The sequence below is a fragment of the Ctenopharyngodon idella genome, chromosome 4 (assembly GCF_019924925.1).
Source record: "Ctenopharyngodon idella isolate HZGC_01 chromosome 4, HZGC01, whole genome shotgun sequence".
Classification (NCBI taxonomy): Eukaryota; Metazoa; Chordata; class Actinopteri; order Cypriniformes; family Xenocyprididae; genus Ctenopharyngodon; species Ctenopharyngodon idella.
Window position 1 is genome coordinate 24,014,249 of NC_067223.1, and position 18,517 is coordinate 24,032,765.

General features: G+C 41.1%; 2 protein-coding genes across 27 annotated transcripts in view; one reads left to right on the top strand and one right to left on the bottom strand.

Annotated features, from left to right (window-relative positions):
- LOC127511192 (cerebellin-1-like) overlaps window positions 1-12,478 on the bottom strand; it is a 127,130-nt gene extending 114,652 nt beyond the window's left edge. Inside the window, exons 1-4 of one of the 14 annotated variants that reach the window (XR_007929869.1) lie at window positions 12,343-12,478; window positions 6,375-6,425; window positions 6,148-6,279; window positions 5,285-5,943 (exon numbers count right to left, since the gene is read on the bottom strand). Coding sequence is in view for 10 of the 14 variants with exons in the window: in XM_051891899.1 (XP_051747859.1) it covers window positions 5,663-5,943; window positions 6,148-6,279; window positions 6,375-6,425; window positions 6,600-7,044 (909 nt within the window). In the remaining 4 variants the exon portion in view is untranslated. Of the gene's footprint in view, window positions 1-5,284; window positions 5,944-6,147; window positions 6,280-6,374; window positions 6,426-6,599; window positions 7,114-11,890; window positions 12,169-12,342 lie in introns of those variants that run through there. The other 13 variants (XR_007929870.1, XM_051891899.1, XM_051891905.1 and 10 more) reach the window with 13 other exon arrangements.
- LOC127511224 (uncharacterized) overlaps window positions 1-18,517 on the top strand; it is a 239,084-nt gene that overhangs the window by 172,699 nt on the left and 47,868 nt on the right. The gene's annotated exons all lie outside the window — the stretch shown is intronic.

Here is an 18,517-nt window from a genome sequence, read left to right on the forward strand (position 1 = left end):
GCACGATTCGTCGTCCGAAAATGCGTGCAGGTCCCCTATCCTCTTCACCAAGGCCAATGATACCAGGAGGACGGTCTTAACTCAACTGACTGCAAAGGCTTGAAGGGATGACCCCGGAGGGATGTAAGTACCAGGGAGAGATCCCAAGAGGGTATAGAGGAAGGTCGAGGCGGATTCAGTCTCCTCGCCCCCCTCAGGAACATGACGATCAGGTCGTGTTTCCCCAACGACTTACCTTCAACTGCATCGTGATGTGCGGCAATAGCGGCAACATACGCCTTGAGGGTGGAGGGAGACAGCCTTCGCTCCAAGCAAGAGCGAGCAAGACCTGCTCCTCGTTCTCCCTGACTTTGCACAGGAGCTGTGCGAGAAGGCTCACTGAGGGAAACGCATATTTGCGTAGGCCCCGGGGCCAGCTGTGTGCCAGAGCATCCGTGCCGAGCATGCCCTCGGTCAGGGAATAGAACAACTGGCAGTGAACAGTGTCCGGAGAGGCAAACAGATCTATCTGTGTGGCCCCGAAGTGCTGCCAAATAAGCTGGACCACCTGGGGTTGGAGTCTCCATTCGCCCGGAAGCAGAGGCTGACGTGAGAGCTCGTCGGCTGCATGGTTGAGCACGCCTGGGACATGAATGGCACGAAGCATCCTCGGAAGCTTCTGACTCCATAACGAGATGGTGGGCGAGTTGCGACATGCGACGGGAGCGTAGACCACCCTGATGATTGATGTACGCAACGGCCGCAGTGCTGTCCGAGCGGACCAGTACGTGCTTGTCTGTCAACAGCTCCTTGAAGCGACCCAGTACAAGACGTACTGCTAGCAACTCGAGGCAATTGACATGCCAGTGCAGTTGATGCCCCATCCACAGACCTGATACTGCATGCCCGTTGTACGTGGCTCCCCACCCGGTGGCAGAAGCATCTGTGTACACCACAGCATGCCTGGACACTTGTTCGAGGGGAACTCCTGCCCGCAGGAACGAAGGGTCCGACCACTGAATGAGGGTGCGATGGCAGTTCGGTGTCACGGGGACACGGAACGTACCGCGCTGCCACGCCCATCTCGGGACCCGGCCGTGGAGCCAGTGCTGAAGCGGCCTCATATGAAGCAATCAGAGCGGTGTGACTGCGGCTGTGGATGTCATATGCCCCAGGAGCCTCTGAAAAAGCTTCAGTGGGGCCGCTGTCCTGTGCTTGAGCATACTCAGGCAGTTCAACACTGACTGGACGCGCTCCCTGGTGAGGCGCGCTGTCCGGGCGACCGAGTACAGTTCCATACCAAGATAAGAGATCCTCTGCCCGGGGGCGAGTTTGCTCTTGTCCCAGTTGACCCGAAGACCCAACCGGCTGAGGTGAGCTAACACCATGTCCCTGTGTTCGCACACCTGCTCTCGCGAGCTGGCCAGAATGAACCAGTCATCGAGGTAGTTGAGGATGTGAACGTCCTGTTCCTTGAGCGAAACAATGGCCGCCTCCGCAACCTTCGTAAAGATGCGGGGCGACAGGGCCAGCCCGAAGGGTAGGACTTTGTACTGATATGCCCGACCCTCGAACGCAAACCATAGGAAGGGTCTGTGTCGAGGCAGAATCGAGACATGAAAGTACGTGTCCTCCAGGTCGATCGCTGCAAACCAATACTGGGGACGGATGCATTCAAAAATGCGCTTCTGCATAAGCATCTTGAACGGCAGCCTGTGAAAGGACCGATTCAGGACACGCAGATCAAGGATTGGCCCTAACCCACCGCCTTTTTTGGGTACAACGAAGTAGGGACTGAAAAACCCTCACTTCACATGGAGGGACAGGCTCGATTGCATCCTTCGCCAGGAGAGCAGCAATCTCCGCGCGGAGAACAGCTGCATTGTCCAGGGACAAGCGAGTGTAATGGACACCCCTGAACACCGGGGGACACGGGGGCGAACTGAATCGCATAGCCGAGTCTGATGTTACGAATAAGCCAGCGGGACGGGCTGGGAAGCGCTAGCTACGCTCCCAGACTCTGAGCCAGCGGGACCAAAGGCACCACAGATGTACCTGACATAGGGCAGCGAGGCAGAGTGCTGAGATCCGACTCGGACGGCATAGCGGCCCGAAGTGAGGTCAGACTCTGGAGGTGACAGTGTGTATGGGAGACGGCACATGGGAGGCAGCCTCGACATACACACTGGGACCTGCTGGCGAAGTGAGAGGTGGCTGAGAGTGGCGAGGTGGGGCCCTTGCGCACTGCCAGCTGCGCCCTCTTGGGACCTGGAAGATTGGGAAACAGGTCTTTTTGTGAAAAAGTGGGTACCGCTGGACTCCAGAGAGCCAGCGGCGGAACGAGACAAGGCACAAATTCCCCCTGGTTCACCGCCAGCTGGCGGCCGTCGGACACAACTGCATCGCAACGGACCGCTCGACTGGGGGGATTCCAGCGTACCCCTTGGCCTCCCCGCCATCCAGGATGGTGAAGGCGGAGGAGGGACCAGGCCTGGCAAGAACGCTATAGGGCGTTCTTCAAGACTTTGTCACCTCCACATGCACCTCCGGGAAGAATGAGGAGGTGAGGACCAGTGCGGGCCGCCCCGAGAAACCAATCGTCCGACCGAGAAGGACCTTCTCGGCAGCCCGGGAAAGCATAGCTGTCAACTCGGGATCAGGCTCGGGCAACGCTATGGTCCCGGAGGGAGGCAGCGCAGCCGAGTCTTCATCTCCAAAGGATCGTGATCAACATCTGCTCGTCCGCAGGTGCACCGAAGGAAATGGATGGAGCGGACCTTGGTGGGGAAGCCCTGACCGTAATCCTCAGGTCACCCTGCCTACACGCCGCCGTAGCCAGAGAAAACGGCTGTACGGGGCATAGGGGAGGGGACCCCCGCCCCCTGAGAACCAAGGAACGAAAGTCTAGACCTCAACACTGAAATAGTCATGTTCCCACAATGAGAACATGAACTATCCATAAAAGCTGCCTCAGCATGCTGAACGCCCAGGCATGTGACAGCGATTGTGACCATCAGCGGGGACCAGGGAACGGCCGCATCCAGTAACGGACAGATGAAAAAGATGCAGGGTTCGTCTGTGAAGCTTTTTTAAAAAGGGGGAAATTCAGCTCTGTTCTTTGTGCTGAGGCACACAGGGAACAGCTGCGATGTGACTGCAGGTACACACTGATCGCCTGGCAGTACACACGCAAAGGAACCGGCCCAAATTTCAAACCAGCAGGACAGAGAAATGCTGTGACAACAGCAGTTGAGAGCTAAAGCAAGCTCAAAAGGCTCCTCAGGAAACTCACGGCCTCGCTGTAATGTGCCGTAACACCAACACTCCGATCAGAAAGCTCTTCAAAGGCTTGAGAAAACACACTCTCAGTCTTGATAGCAGGAAAACAGGTTGGCTCCGAAGCGAAAGACAGAGTGCGATTGCATCCGCTTCCGTATTTATACCCACCTGAGGGGGGCGGTGCGCATTATGCAAATATCGCATGCCAATTCCATTGGCTTGTTTTTATTCACTCGAAGCCATTAGGGCTCTCTGGCGATATCCCAATTCGTCGGTCACTATTGACGTACGTCGAACGTGACCGACTGAAAGGGAACCTGAGATGTTTACCCACAATGTCACTGTAATGTGTTGGTAATAACAATATCACTTGGCCTAACGTTACCCTTTAAATCTGAGATGATTAACCCCAGACCTATGTTATGTGCCTTTTAACGGTCATAAAAAAGTAGGAAAAATGTTAACTTTTATTCATTTATTCTAAGTATTTATAAGAAAATGGGAATCTCTCTCTATTGGGGTATACTTTTTAAAACATATATTAACATAGCTAGCCTACACTACATAATTAACATTTCCTGTTCCCCCTGCAGATTCTGTAAAACGAATCACCTGTACAAACCTAGCTACACCTGATTTACAAAACCCAAAGGCACATTTAGGAGCCAAACTCTATCTCTCTAGATCTATCTCTTCATCATTTTCTATCTCTCGCAACCTCTCTGTATATACAGCCTCTGTCTGTTTGTATCTGTTGTACCTGTCTGTCTGGCTGTGTGTTCATCTGTCTGCATTGTAATGGCCACCAAACATAACCTTGACACGGAAACACGGAACATCAACAGATTAGGAGACTGACGGAAGAGAAGAAATTGTCGAATTTCTGTAGTTATTTTTGCTTTGTTTTTGTGCACAAAAAGTATTCTTGTCACTTTATAACATTAAGATTGAACCACTGCAGTCATGTGGACTATTTCAACGATGTCTTTACTACCTTTCTGGACCTCAAAAGGAGCAATGTCATTGCTGCCTATGTGCCTATGGTTCAGAAACCCTCAGATTCCATAAAAAATATCTTGATTTGTTGGGTGAGTAATTAATGACAGAAATTTCATTTTTGGGTGAACCAACTCTTTAAGGGCTACAGTATACTATGTAGCCTTTTTGCATAACCATTTCTTGTAGATTGTAAAGCCCTTTGAGGCAAACTGTGATTTATGACATAAAATTGAATTGAATTTCTTCTTCTGAGAGTGAGATCGACTAAACGAGTATATTACCTGCATCTGATATAGCATTCATTCTTCAGGTCAATGTCCATAATATTATATCCATTATAAAAATTAATTTAAATTGTCTGTTGAGGAAAGTGATATCTGTCATTTTAGAAGTTAAATGTATTTACCATGACAGCGCTAAAACAACTTCTTTGTTCTGACTCACTCAATAATGTACTTTCACTGAAGTCCATATCATGATCACTAACAGACCCTTTTCAATACCAAATACGGCATATTATTTATATATAAAAATATTTATTGAACAATATTTATATTAACACCAAAAGCCATTATAAAAGACAATAGGAAACACAAAAGCAGTGCTCTAGTACAGGATTTAAGTTAAATATAGCCTAAATATAAAGTTATGAAACTTAATTTTACCCTTTACCGAAATAGATTAATAAGACCAAAGATTGCCCGTTTGATATACCCCAAATAAATTATACCTCATGGGTCTAAATAACTACATTCTTGCCTAAAAACTCTAAATGATCATGATATTAAAGCTAGATAGTACACTAGCCTAGCTATCTATAATAGCCTAACAAGTTTGACTTAAATATATTATATTTAATAAATACAAAATCAGTCATTTTGATCAGGAAAAAAAAAAAAAAAAAAAATCACAAAAAAAAATTCTCAAACTCGATGTGGGACTGATAAATATGACATCATGAGTGCTCAAAGCAAGCATTGTTTTGGAAATATTCATGAAAATATGAGGAAAAGAAAATGTCACAATGTCTCTTTATTCTCTTATTTATTTCTGTAGGATGAAGAAATAAAGATCAAGGATCAGTAACAAGATACACTTAAAAAGGTATTAATTAACATTCTAGATTTACTACTTTAACAAAACACTTTTGAGTCACATGTGATATTCATGGGTCCTGTCTGTCTCAGTGCTGAAACTCTTTATACAAACTTAGATTTATAGACAGATCAGAACTTATGAATATAGTGTATTATACTGACTTTTATACAGTAATCTACTGCAAATTTCAAACACACATTAGTCCTCATTAATACAGGTTCATATGTTAATGATTCTTCATGATTTTCATCTTAAATCATACGCTGAAGATTCAGAATTATTGGAATCACATTCTGCAAAGCTCCTGTTATCTTAAGGGAAACAGTAGATAACCACTGAAAGTGTTGTGGTTATTATAGCTATCATATATCCTCCTGCCAGACCAAAGTCTCACATAGACAACATCTCCAACCTCCAGGATCAACACAATTCCATTCGAAGAGTTTAACCCACCCTGAGGCTGATAAGCATCTGTTATAACCACATGCTTTCCATTCTTAACAATGGCTGCAGTTGCTCCAGTTGGGCCAATACCAAATACAGAGACTCTGAACATGTACGCTCCTTTCAGTGGGGCTGTGAAAACACCTAAATCAAATAACAAGAAATACAGATTCAGCCATTTTCTGTATTATTATTTAATTACCAAACACACTGTGTAATAGTTTTGAAAGATGGCAGATAATTTAATTCTCTTATACGCATTACACAACTGCAGAGAGGTCTGAATGGAGCAGAAGGGTTTTCATTACTATAAACTGAGTTTTATGACTCCATTTCATTGATAATTACCTGTAATTGGGTTGTAGGCGTTCCCTATGTTTGTGAAGACGTTCCTGTAGGTTACTGTGATTTCAGTGGTAAAAGGACCAATATATCCACTGCCAGATTCCATCATTGAAGCTGAAAAAGCTATTTCTCTGTCTGTTATTGAAAAACATAAGCAATATTGTGATATATTACTGTATTACACTGAGAATGTATACACTGAATTTAACATCATTCAAGCACACTTTCACCTCTATTTTCCTTTCTCAGCTCCACTTGACTCAGAGTAAGATTTGAAATTTCTGTGAAGGAATAAAGATTCTGTTAAATGACATTTACACTGATTATTGTAATAGATAACACAATTTACACAGTGTACACTCAACTTTACACTAACATTTACACTATACAATGTGTTGCATTGGTGTTTTACTTTGAGTATCATTGATAAAAGAGTGAATGTTTTGGTGAAGTACCATCACTTTTCTTGTTCATCTCTTCCAGGATAAACGTCTGTTGTGTCTCTAAAGCTCTGTTCTTTTCTTTCTGCTCTGTAACGGTGGCGGTCAGTTCTCTGATGTTTTCTTTCTGCTCTGTAACGGTGGCGGTCAGTTCTCTGTTCCTTTCTTTCTGCTCTGTAACGGTGGCGGTCAGTTCTCTGATGTTTGCTTTCTGCTCTGTAACGGTGGCGGTCAGTTCTCTCAGTGCTGCATGGATGTCAGGGATGCCCAGATTGCAGTATTGTTGGCTGTCAGTTGAAGCTTCAGCTCTCAAAGTGTCTGTTTGAGGTGGATTCTGTCTTCCGTCCTCAGAGCTGATCTGTTGACTGATCTCATTCTCATTGAGTCCTCCATCTACCTGCTGCTGGACGACAAACACAAAGGTTTCCAACAGCAGCAGTATACATACTAAAGCCTTCATTCTTCACTGATGTTTGTTTCCAGCTCTTGCTCTGTCATCCCCACAGCCTCTCGTGTTCCTTTTATAGTGTCCTGATTTACTGTCTTTTGTACTTAATTTATATTGCTTCAGGTAAATAAGTAGTTCAAGTTAATTGTTAATCATAATCAAAGAGATGTTCCAGGTTCAGTAGATGTTTATCTCTGTTCACAACATTTGTGACACTATGTTGATCTCAACAGAAAATAACTTGGACTCTTTTTTTTTCTTTTTTTAGTATTTTATTTTTAAATATTTTTATAGATCAGATTTTATATATTTCTGACCTCTGATATAGATGATCACACTCTGGTATCCATGTGAATATCTTACAACAGTTACCAGGTTTATCAGCTTTATGTCATGACAAAAAAGTAAATATTCAATGTTAATTTACACAGAAAAACAACAATAAGTAATGTTTACATATAATGTTGAAGCCTTGTGTCTATAGTAATGAAACTAATGTTGCTGATGGAGTATAAAAAAAAAATAGAGTATAAAAGCATTAAATGTAATTATTGACCTGATTTAACTTTTCCCGTACAAGAATGCTCTAGATTTTGGGAAACTGGATTTATGCACTTATCATAAAGTTTGCAATAAATTGTTTTACAGCACCATAACGTGAGCTGTTGTTTTGCAGTGTGTGTTTTGATCTTAACACCTTATCTTATCAACACCTTATCTTATCAACACCTTATCTTATCATAATAAATTATGTTTTTTTGAAATTGACGCTTGTGAAATTGACGTCCTGAATAAACGTTGAAGACTTTGATCGTATCTCTTGTATGTGTGTGTTTCGTTCTCTTCCCATGATATCATGTCAGAGAGACTCTGCAGACACTGAATATCAGATCTAGTTTTGTGGAAGTGGTTTTCAGATTTCTAAAAGTGTCGCAGTTAGAGACTCTGATGGGGGTTATGCACAACAAACTTCCATATTCTGTAAAACAGCTCGCATCGCTTACGGTTCAGGGGTCTGATGCATAACCGTTGCAAAATGGGCATAGAAATGTGTGTATGCAATTTTCCATGCAAAAATAAACTAGGCGTAAATATGTGCACACCGTATGGACACTCTAGATCAGGAGTGTCCAATCCTGCTCCTGGAGGGCCACTGTCCTGCAAAGTTTCGCTCCAACCCCAATTAAACACACCTGAACCAGCTAATCAATGTCTTGGGCATACTAGAAACTTCCAGACAGGTGTGTTGAGGCAAGTTGGAGCTGCAGGACAGTGGCCCTCCAGGACCGAGTTTGGACCCCCCTGCTCTAGACCATGTGCACACACTCTTTTACTGAAGTGAGCGAAGTGAACACAATGATTTAAACTGTTTTACATCTGATATGCACATTTAGATTAAATATGCCACTCTCATTAATGGAGTTAAGCACTGACATTTCATGAAATCATTATTCAGAAGTTACATTTTTATATGAATTTGAATAGAAATATTTGTAGTGGAGGCGCTGCTTTTCCTGTGGCATGCTGGGTTTTAAATGTTTTAACTACAGCGAGGATTGATTGGCCTTCTAAAAGTGTTCAGCCAAACATCAGTCTGCAGGACAGACCTTCATGCAAATGTGTCCCAAACAGTGCTGTTAAAGGGATAGTTCAACCAAAAATGAAGTACTCCTTGCCTTGTTTTAGAATAAATAAACCAGAATAGTAAAAAAAAAAACATTTCAGAGAAAGTCTGAGTGTTTACTCAAACTAAGCTTGGTTTCCTCGTACCGTGCCCTGGCGCGATTGTCCCTCCTCCCCACTCCCCCGCTGGCCTGCACCCACGTTGCACTTAACTTTCCGGGTCGGAGCACGCTTATGTCATTTTTTATTTTGAAGAAAACAGGAAGCAAAATGCTTTTGCTAATAGACTGCCTAAAAGATTTATCATTTATGCTGTTTTCACTTGATTGTGCTGCACGTATCAGAAGATTATTACGGAGGCGGCTGTCGTTGATGGAGGAATTTGCAGATTTACTTGCAAAGTTGTCATGAAATCAAAATTAAACCTATTTACTTTGTTAGCGCACATTACTAGTCTTGTGTTGTGCAAGTTAATACACACAAAAAAAATTGTTTGTCATGGTAATCTTTATTCAAAATTCAGTTTGACGGCTTGGTTTGAATATTCCTAACTACTTCCCTCCAACCGTCAGTCTGCTATGAGCGAGGGATGAAGAGGAGGTGTGCTAAAATAAAACCCTGCCCTCTATTCAATATCCCGTTTCACTTGGAAATACGTCACAACACAACTTCTGGTTCACAGGGACTTTAAAACCAAAGAGGTCCTTAAAGGCACAATATGTAAAGTTTTGCCACTAGAGGTCGCCTATTGAAAACAAAGGCGTAGCTTGATGATGCAGAGATTGAATGCAGAATCATGGGAGATGTCGTCTTCAACTCACAGCCAGAGGAAAAGAATCCAATGGGACTAAGGCAGAAATCATGTTCATGGATGAGATTATTAACGTTACTGTAGTATGAAGCAGAGCAGGGCCGAGTGAAATAGTGTTTTTCTCTGAGACAGGGTGAAAACACGCAGTCGCAGAAAATCAATAAAACGAGATTCAAATAATAAGACTGAACGTGTTGAGCTGTATAACGATTAGTTTTCTGCCAAGGACTGTATCCTAACAGTTGTTCCCTTGTCTAATAAAACACATAATATATTAAAGCACCTTTGGTGTTTCCATGGTTTTTACAAAATAAAACCAGAAATCGAGGGTAACGCAGGTATGACATCACTGATAGGTGATGCAATGACAAGGGGCGGGACACTAGTTAAAACTGCTTATTTCTCTGGATTTAAACATTCTTGGAAACATCTGGGATAATTAAGTACACAAGTTAACAAATATATAACACTTTCTAGTGGGTTTTGGATATTTTAATCCAAAAATCTTACATTGTGCCTTTAAGCAAAATTTTGCTTCATTGTATAGGTATTACCAAGTATTAAATGTGGTAAATAAAGTAATATACTTGGGTCACATCATTGGAAATTATTTAAATGATGACAATGATGCTGTAAATTTGTTTGGACAGGCAGATATGTGTACAGATGATTTGTCTTTTTAGAGCTTACTGTACTTCTCTTTATACAGCACTCTTGTGAAGTAAATGTAGTAAAGCTACAATGAAAAATATCCAGGTGCCGTTTAACGATTTTGCTTAAGCTCTCATGGTGGACAAGTGCAAGCCAAATGTTTGTATCCAATAATGTACACACTTTTACATATATATATATATATATTTTTTTTTTTTGTATTTTATATTGTTTAAGGTTTATTTGTGTATTTTATGGTTTTATTTTTCCTGTTTTTAATACATCTAGTGTTTATTTTTGTCTGTCACATGTTGTAGTTTATCTTTTCTGCATTTTTCTGAGTTTGTGAGCAATGAGCTTAATATTGAGTTAGCTGCAGTCTTAACTTTGTTGTTTCCCATTATGGATTCTTGTAAATTGTAATTTTGAAGTTAATTTGAAAAACACAGTTTTATTTCCTTTATTTAAAAAAAGGCTGTCATCGACCTGTTTTCCTTTGAGAGTGACTGAATTGGAAAAGAAGCCTAATAAAAGAGAGCTGCTCAGCATTGACTCTACCAATGACTTTGGTGACACACACACAATGTCCTAAGTCCTAAATAAATATGATTGCATGAGTGCTTCAAAGCAACCATTGTTGGGGAAATATTCATGAAAATATGAGGAAAAGAAAGTGCCATAATATTCTCTTATTTATGTAGGACGAAGAGATACAGATCAAGGATCAGTAACAAGATACACTTTAAAAGGTATTATTTAACATTCTAGAATTATTACTTTAACAAAACACTTTTGATTCATGTGATATTCATGGGTCCTGTCTGTCTCAGTGATGAAACTCTTTATACAAACTTACATGTATAGACAGATCAGAACTTATGAGTATTCCTGTTTTCACAGAGAAGGCTTAAGCTAGTCCCAGACTAAAATGCATGTTTGAGTTGTTTTAACTGAAAGTAACTTGTACTGACAGATCTTAAAATACGTCAGTGTCATTGTTTTATCTCAAGATGCACACCAGTAATGTTTTTTTCTAGTGAACGTTTATAAAAGCTACTTAAATGCCCTAATTGAACTAAGGCCTAATCCTGGTTTAGGCTAAGCCCTGTCTGTGAAACTGGGTCATAGTGTATTATACCGACTTCTATACAGTAATCTATTGTAAATTTCAAACATACATTAGTCCTCATTAATACAGGTTCATATGTTAATGATTCTTCATGATTTTCATCTTAAATCATATGCTGAAGGTTCAGAATTACTGGAATCACATTCTTCAAAGCTCCTGTTATCTTAAGGGAAACAGTAGATAACCACTGAAAGTGCTGTGGTTATTGTGGTTATCAAATATCCTATTGCCAGACCAAAGTCTCACATAGACAACATCTCCAACCTCCAGGATCAACACAACTCCATTCGAGGAGTTTAACACACCCTGAGGCTGATATTCATGTGCTGAAACCACCTGCTTTCCATTCTTAAAAATGGCTGCAGTTGCTGTAGTTGGGCCATAACCAAATACAGAGACTCTGAACATGTACGCTCCTTTCAGTGGGGCTGTGAAAATACCTAAATCAAATAACAAGAGATACAGAATCAGCTGTTTCCTGTATGATTTCTCAATTACCAAACACACACTGTAATAGTTTTGAAAGATGGCAGATCATTTAATTCTCTTATACACATTACACAACTGCAGAGAGGTCTGAATGGAGCAGAAGGGTTTTCATTACTATAAACTGAGTTTTATGACTCCATTTCATTGATAATTACCTGTAATTGGGTTGTAGGCGTTCCCTATGTTTGTGAAGACGTTCCTGTAGGTTAGTGTGATTTCAGTGGTAAAAGGACCAATATATCCACTGCCAGATTCCATCATTGAAGCTGAAAAAGCTATTTCTCTGTCTGTTATTGAAAAACATAAGCAATATTGTGATATATTACTGTATTACACTGAGAATGTATACACTGAATTTAACATCATTCAAGCACACTTTCACCTCTATTTTCCTTTCTCAACTCCACTTGACTCAGAGTAAGATTTGAAATTTCTGTGAAGGAATAAAGATTCTGTTAAATGACATTTACACTGATTATTGTAATAGATAACACAATTTACACAGTATACACTCAACTTTACACTAACATTTACACTATACAATGTATTGCATTGGTGTTTTACTTTGAGGATCACTGATAAAAGAGTGAATGTTTTGGTGAAGTACCTTCATTTTTCTTGTTCAGCTCTTCCAGGATAAACGTCTGTTGTTCCTTCAGTTGCGTCTCTAAAGCTCTGATGTTTTCTTTCTGCTCTGTAACGGTGGCGGTCAGTTCTCTGATGTTTTCTTTCTGCTCTGTAACGGTGGCGGTCAGTTCTCTCAGTGCTGCATGGATGTCAGGGATGCCCAGATTACAGTATTGTTGGCTGTCAGTTGAAGCTTCAGCTCTCAAAGTGTCTGTTTGAGGTGGATTCTGTCTTCCGTCCTCAGAGCTGATCTGTTGACTGATCTCATTCTCATTGAGTCCTCCATCTACCTGCTGCTGGACGACAAACACAAAGGTTTCCAACAGCAGCAGTATACATACTAAAGCCTTCATTCTTCACTGATGTTTGTTTCCAGCTCTTGCTCTGTCATCCCCACAGCCTCTCACGTTCCTTTTATAGTGTCCTGATTTACTGTCTTTTGAACTTGATTTATATTGCTTCAGGTAAATAAGTAGTTCAAGTTAATCATAATCAAAGGGATGTTCCAGACTCAGTAGATGTTTATCTCTATTTACAACATTTGTGGCACAATGTTGATCTCAACAGAAAATAACTTTGACTCATCTGTTTTTTTAATATATATTTGTATAGATCAATGGTTGGCAACCTTTATAGCACATGAAAGGAAATCACAGAAACATCCGGTCGTGAGAATGGATTGTCAGTGCAGGTTCAAATCTCACACTTTAATAGTGTAGCATTTTCAGACAAGAATGTGGCCTTTTGGTGAAAAAGAGGTGTTTATTTGGGCTGTTGTCGGCCACAACCCACGCCTTACACACCCAGACTTGTAAGAGAAGCGCACTTGAACCAGCAAGGCACTCTTCTGCCCCCCTCCTCCCTGTTTTCCCTTACACACACACACACACCAGGAGTGGAGCCTCTTTTGATATTCATCCAAAACATCCAATAACAGTTCCCAGCACAAAAATGAATAAAGTGTAACATTAACATTAAACACATTGTTATCCACAACACAACATTTTGAACATGTGACAATAGTATTTATAACACCTAACTTAATAAAACAGGCTGTGAATATGAGGAAAGATTACCTCAAAATGTACGTCCATATGCAAGTTTGAGGGACATTATTGAAATTAAATACATATATCTTTTGAGCTGTTGTCATGCTCCAGTGATTAACCCTCAAAGTGACAATGTTGGTGACCTCTGATATAGATGATCACACTCTCTGGTATCCATGTGAATATCTTACAAATGTTACTAGGTTTACCAGCTTTATGTTATGACACAAAAAATTAAAGATTGTGTTAATTTACAAACAAATAAATAAATAAACAAAAAAATAGTGATGTTTACACATACACTGTATTGCCAAAAGTTTTGGGACGCCTGCCTTTCCGTGCACATGAACTTTAATGACATCCCATTCTTAATCCGTAGGGTTTAATATGGAGTTGGCCCACCCTTTGCAGCTATAGCAGCTTCAACTCTTTTGGGAAGGCTTCCACAAGGTTTAGGAGTGTGTTTATGGGAATTTTTGACCATTCTTCTAGAAGCGCATTTGTGAGGTCAGGCAGGGATGTTGGCGAGAAGGCCTGGCTCACAGTCTCCGCTCTAATTCATCCCAAAGGTGTTCTATGGGGTTGAGGTCAGGACTCTGTGCAGGCCAGTCAAGTTCCTCCACACCAAAAACTCGCTCATCCATGTCTTTATGGACCTTGCTTTGTGCACTGGTGCGCAGTCATGTTGGATCAGGAAGGGGCCATCCCCAAACTGTTCCCACAAAGTTGGGAGCATGAAATTGTCCAAAATGTCTTGGTATGCCGAAACATTAAGGGTTCCTTTCACTGGAACTAAGGGGCCAAGCCCAACCCCTGAAAAACGATGAGTTGAATCAACTCCACAGCAACTACATAAATTTATCCACTAACCATTCAGAAACATCCAGTTTCATTCTAAAAGTTGTAACTTCTTCCTGAGTCTCTCCATCAGTGTCCGACTCCGGTTTGAACAATGTAAGGCTGAACACCGTTACTGACAATCCTCATTTTGGCTGCGTGAGATTCTCCAGCTTTGTTGATGTTGAACAACAGAAGCGTGAGCTGTTAAAGCTCCGCCCTCTTCTGGAAAGCAGGCTGGAGCAGCAGCTCATTTGCATTTAAAGGGACACACCCAAATAGGGCCAAATTTGACAAGCTATAATAAATGATCTGTGGAGTATTATTCTTATCTGTATGACCAAAAATGACAGAGTATATTATATTATTATATTGTTTCTTCTGTTTTCAGAAAAAAATGCAAGTGATCGCGCCGGTGCCTCCATGTCATGCAATAAAGTGCACTAATATTTCAGCTTCCACACTCCACACAAACACTTAGATTTACGCCTAATGATAACGCACATTTATCGGGGTAACGTTAGAGCGAGCGGCCAAGTAAAGTTGCTACTATTCAATTCATTCTTTATTTCAGACACGTAAGTCCACATCAAAACATAAAAATAAATCATACAAATGTACATTTACGAACAACAGACATTATTTAAAAAAACATACAAACTTTCATTCCAGTGCTTCCCAAAGTAGGAAAAATACCCTGTATCACTTAATGTAATATAATTTAAGACCATTACGATACCACTTTTTGAATCACTTAATCGAGAGCTTAAGCAAAATCGTTAAACGGCACCTGGATATTTTTCATTGTAGCTTTACTACATTTACTTCACAAGAGTGCTGTATAAAGAGAAGTACAGTAAGCTCTAAAAAGACAAATCATCTGTACACATATCTGCCTGTCCAAACAAATTTACAGCATCATCGTCATCATTTAAATAATTTCCAATAATGTGACCCAAGTATTTTACTTTATTTACCACATTTAATACTTGGTAATACCTATACAATGAAGCAAAATTTTGCTTAAAGGCACAATATAAGATTTTTGGAATAAAATAACCAAAACCCACTAGAACAGTGTTATATATTTGTTAACTTGTGTACTTAATTATCCCAGATGTTTCCAAGAATGTTTAAATCCAGAGAAATAAGCAGTTTTAACTAGTGTCCCGTCCCTTGTCATTGCATCACCTATCAGTGATGTCATACCTGCGTTACCCTCGATTTCAGGGTTTTATTTTGTAAAAACCATGGAAACACCAAAGGTGCTTTAATATATTATGTGTTTTATTAGACAAGTGTAATGACGGGTCGGCAGAATGAGGATCCATTTGCAGCTTTATTAAGATAGACACCAAAGCAGACAGGGGCAAAGGCAGAGACATAAACAGGGGCAGGCAATGGTCGAGGCAGGCGGCAGACAAACAGAGTAGAGTCACAAGCAATGGTCGAGGCAGGCGGCAAACAAACACAGTCCAATAAACAGTCCAACGGCAACAGAAATACAATCCACAAGAAAACGCTCAGTAGTGATCACCGGGGCAAATCAAGACTTCGCAAGGGGTGTGTGTGTGTGTGTGTGTGTGTGTGTCTTAAATAGTGTGAGTGTAATGAGGTGCAGGTGTGTGCGCAATCAGTCCCAGGAATGAGGGCCTATGGGAAACGTAGTCCGAATGTAAACCAGTCAATATTCAGCTGACGGCTCCCTCCGGTGGTGCGGAGGAGGAGGCGCGAGAGCCACATTCGTGACAACAAGGGAACAACTGTTTGGATACATTCCTTGGCAGAAAACTAATCGTTATACAGCTCAACACGTTTAGTCTTATTATTTGAATCTCGTTTTATTGATTTTCTGCGACTGCGTGTTTTCACCCTGTCTCAGAGAAAAACACTATTTTGTAATCACTCAGCCCTGCTCTGCTTCATACTACAGTAACGTTAATAATCTCATCCATGAACATGATTTCTGCCTTAGTCCCATTGGATTCTTTTCCCCTGGCTGTGAGTTGAAGACGACATCTCCCATGATTCTGCATTCAATCTCTGCATCGTCAAGCTACGCCTTTGTTTTCAATAGGCGACCTCTAGTGGCAAAACTTTACATATTGTGCCTTTAAGGACCTCTTTGGTTTTAAAGTCCCTGTGAACCGGAAGTTGAAACTGACTTCAGTGTTGTGACGTATTTCCAAGTGAAACGGGATATTGAATAGAGGGTAGGGTTTTATTTTAGCACACCTCCTCTTCATCCCTCGCTCATAGCAGACTGACGGTTGGAGGGGAGTAGTTAGGAATATTCAAACCAAGCCGTCAAACTGAATTTTGAATAAAGATTACCATGACAAACAATTTTTTTTGTGTGTATTAACTTGCACAACACAAGACTAGTAATGTGCGCTAACAAATAGGTTTAATTTTGATTTCATGACAACTTCGCAAGTAAATCTGCAAATTCCTCCATCAACGACAGCCGCCTCCGTAATAATCTTCTGATACGTGCAGCACAATCAAGTGAAAACAGCATAAATGATAAATCTTTTAGGCAGTCTATTAGCAAAAGCATTTTGCTTCCTGTTTTCTTCAAAATAAAAAATGACATAAGCGTGCTCCGACCCGGAAAGTTAAGTGCAACGTGGGTGCAGGCCAGCGGGGGAGTGGGGAGGAGGGACAATCGCGCCAGGGCACGGTACGAGGAAACCAAGCTTAGTGTGAGTAAACCCTCAGACTTTCTCTGAAATGTTTTTTATACTATTCTGGTTTATTTATTCTAAAACAAGGCAAGGAGTACTTCATTTTTGGTTGAACTTTCCCTTTAACAGCACTGTTTGGGACACATTTGCATGAAGGTCTGTCCTGCAGACTGATGTTTGGCTGAACACTTTTAGAAGGCCAATCAATCCTCGCTGTAGTTAAAACATTAAAACCCAGCATGCCACAGGAAAAGCAGCGCCTCCACTACAAATATTTCTATTCAAATTCATATAAAAATGTAACTTCTGAATAATGATTTCATGAAATGTCAGTGCTTAACTCCATTAATGAGAGTGGCATATTTAATCTAAATGTGCATATCAGATGTAAAACAGTTTAAATCATTGTGTTCACTTCGCTCACTTCAGTAAAAGAGTGTGTGCACATGGTCTAGAGCAGGGGGGTCCAAACTCGGTCCTGGAGGGCCACTGTCCTGCAGCTCCAACTTGCCTCAACACACCTGTCTGGAAGTTTCTAGTATGCCCAAGACATTGATTAGCTGGTTCAGGTGTGTTTAATTGGTGTTGGAGCGAAACTTTGCAGGACAGTGGCCCTCCAGGAGCAGGATTGGACACCCCTGATCTAGAGTGTCCATACGGTGTGCACATATTTACGCCTAGTTTATTTTTGCGTGGAAAATTGCATACACACATTTCTATGCCCATTTTGCAACGGTTATGCATCAGACCCCTGAACCGTAAGTGATGCGAGCCGTTTTACAGAATATGAAAGTTTGTTGTGCATAACCCCCATCAGAGTCTCTAACTGCGACACTTTTAGAAATCTGAAAACCACTTCCACAAAACTAGATCTGATATTCAGTGTCTGCAGAGTCTCTCTGACATGATATCATGGGAAGAGAACGAAACACACACACATACAAGAGATACGATCAAAGTCTTCAATGTTTATTCAGGACGTCAATTTCACAAGCGTCAATTTCAAAAAAACATAACTTATTATGATTTATAAGCTGTTTTCCTCATGGTGACCAACATTTTCTCCCCACAATGCCAAAAATTCAAGTTTTACTATCCTTTGTATATTTGGTCCCCACATCAAAGGGAATATCTGGAACACACACACACACACACACTACACACAAATACTACACATTTTGTATATTCTCTGCAGTTTAAGTTTATTGGACATGTATCGCTGGAATGATTATTCTCAGTACATTATCAGTTTGTGTGTGTTTATATAGTCATTCAAAATGCTGTTTATCTTAATTTCTGTGTGATATGAATCAGTGTGTTCAGAGTCTGATCTGAAGCTTTTACTGCAGGCCTGTTTAACAGCCTGAATGTCATTTGTGCTTCTGCACGTGTCAAAAATATACTTTCATTATTGATTAACAACTATATACTTTATGGTGGTTTACACACCCTGACGGCACCTTTTATGAAGAAAAACAAATAAAAAATAAATGGAAGTGCGGCCACAGCTTCCTTTTGAAGTGAAATTAGCTCTCATCAACTACTAAAATCTTCTCATTTCAGTAATGTGTATGAATGAATT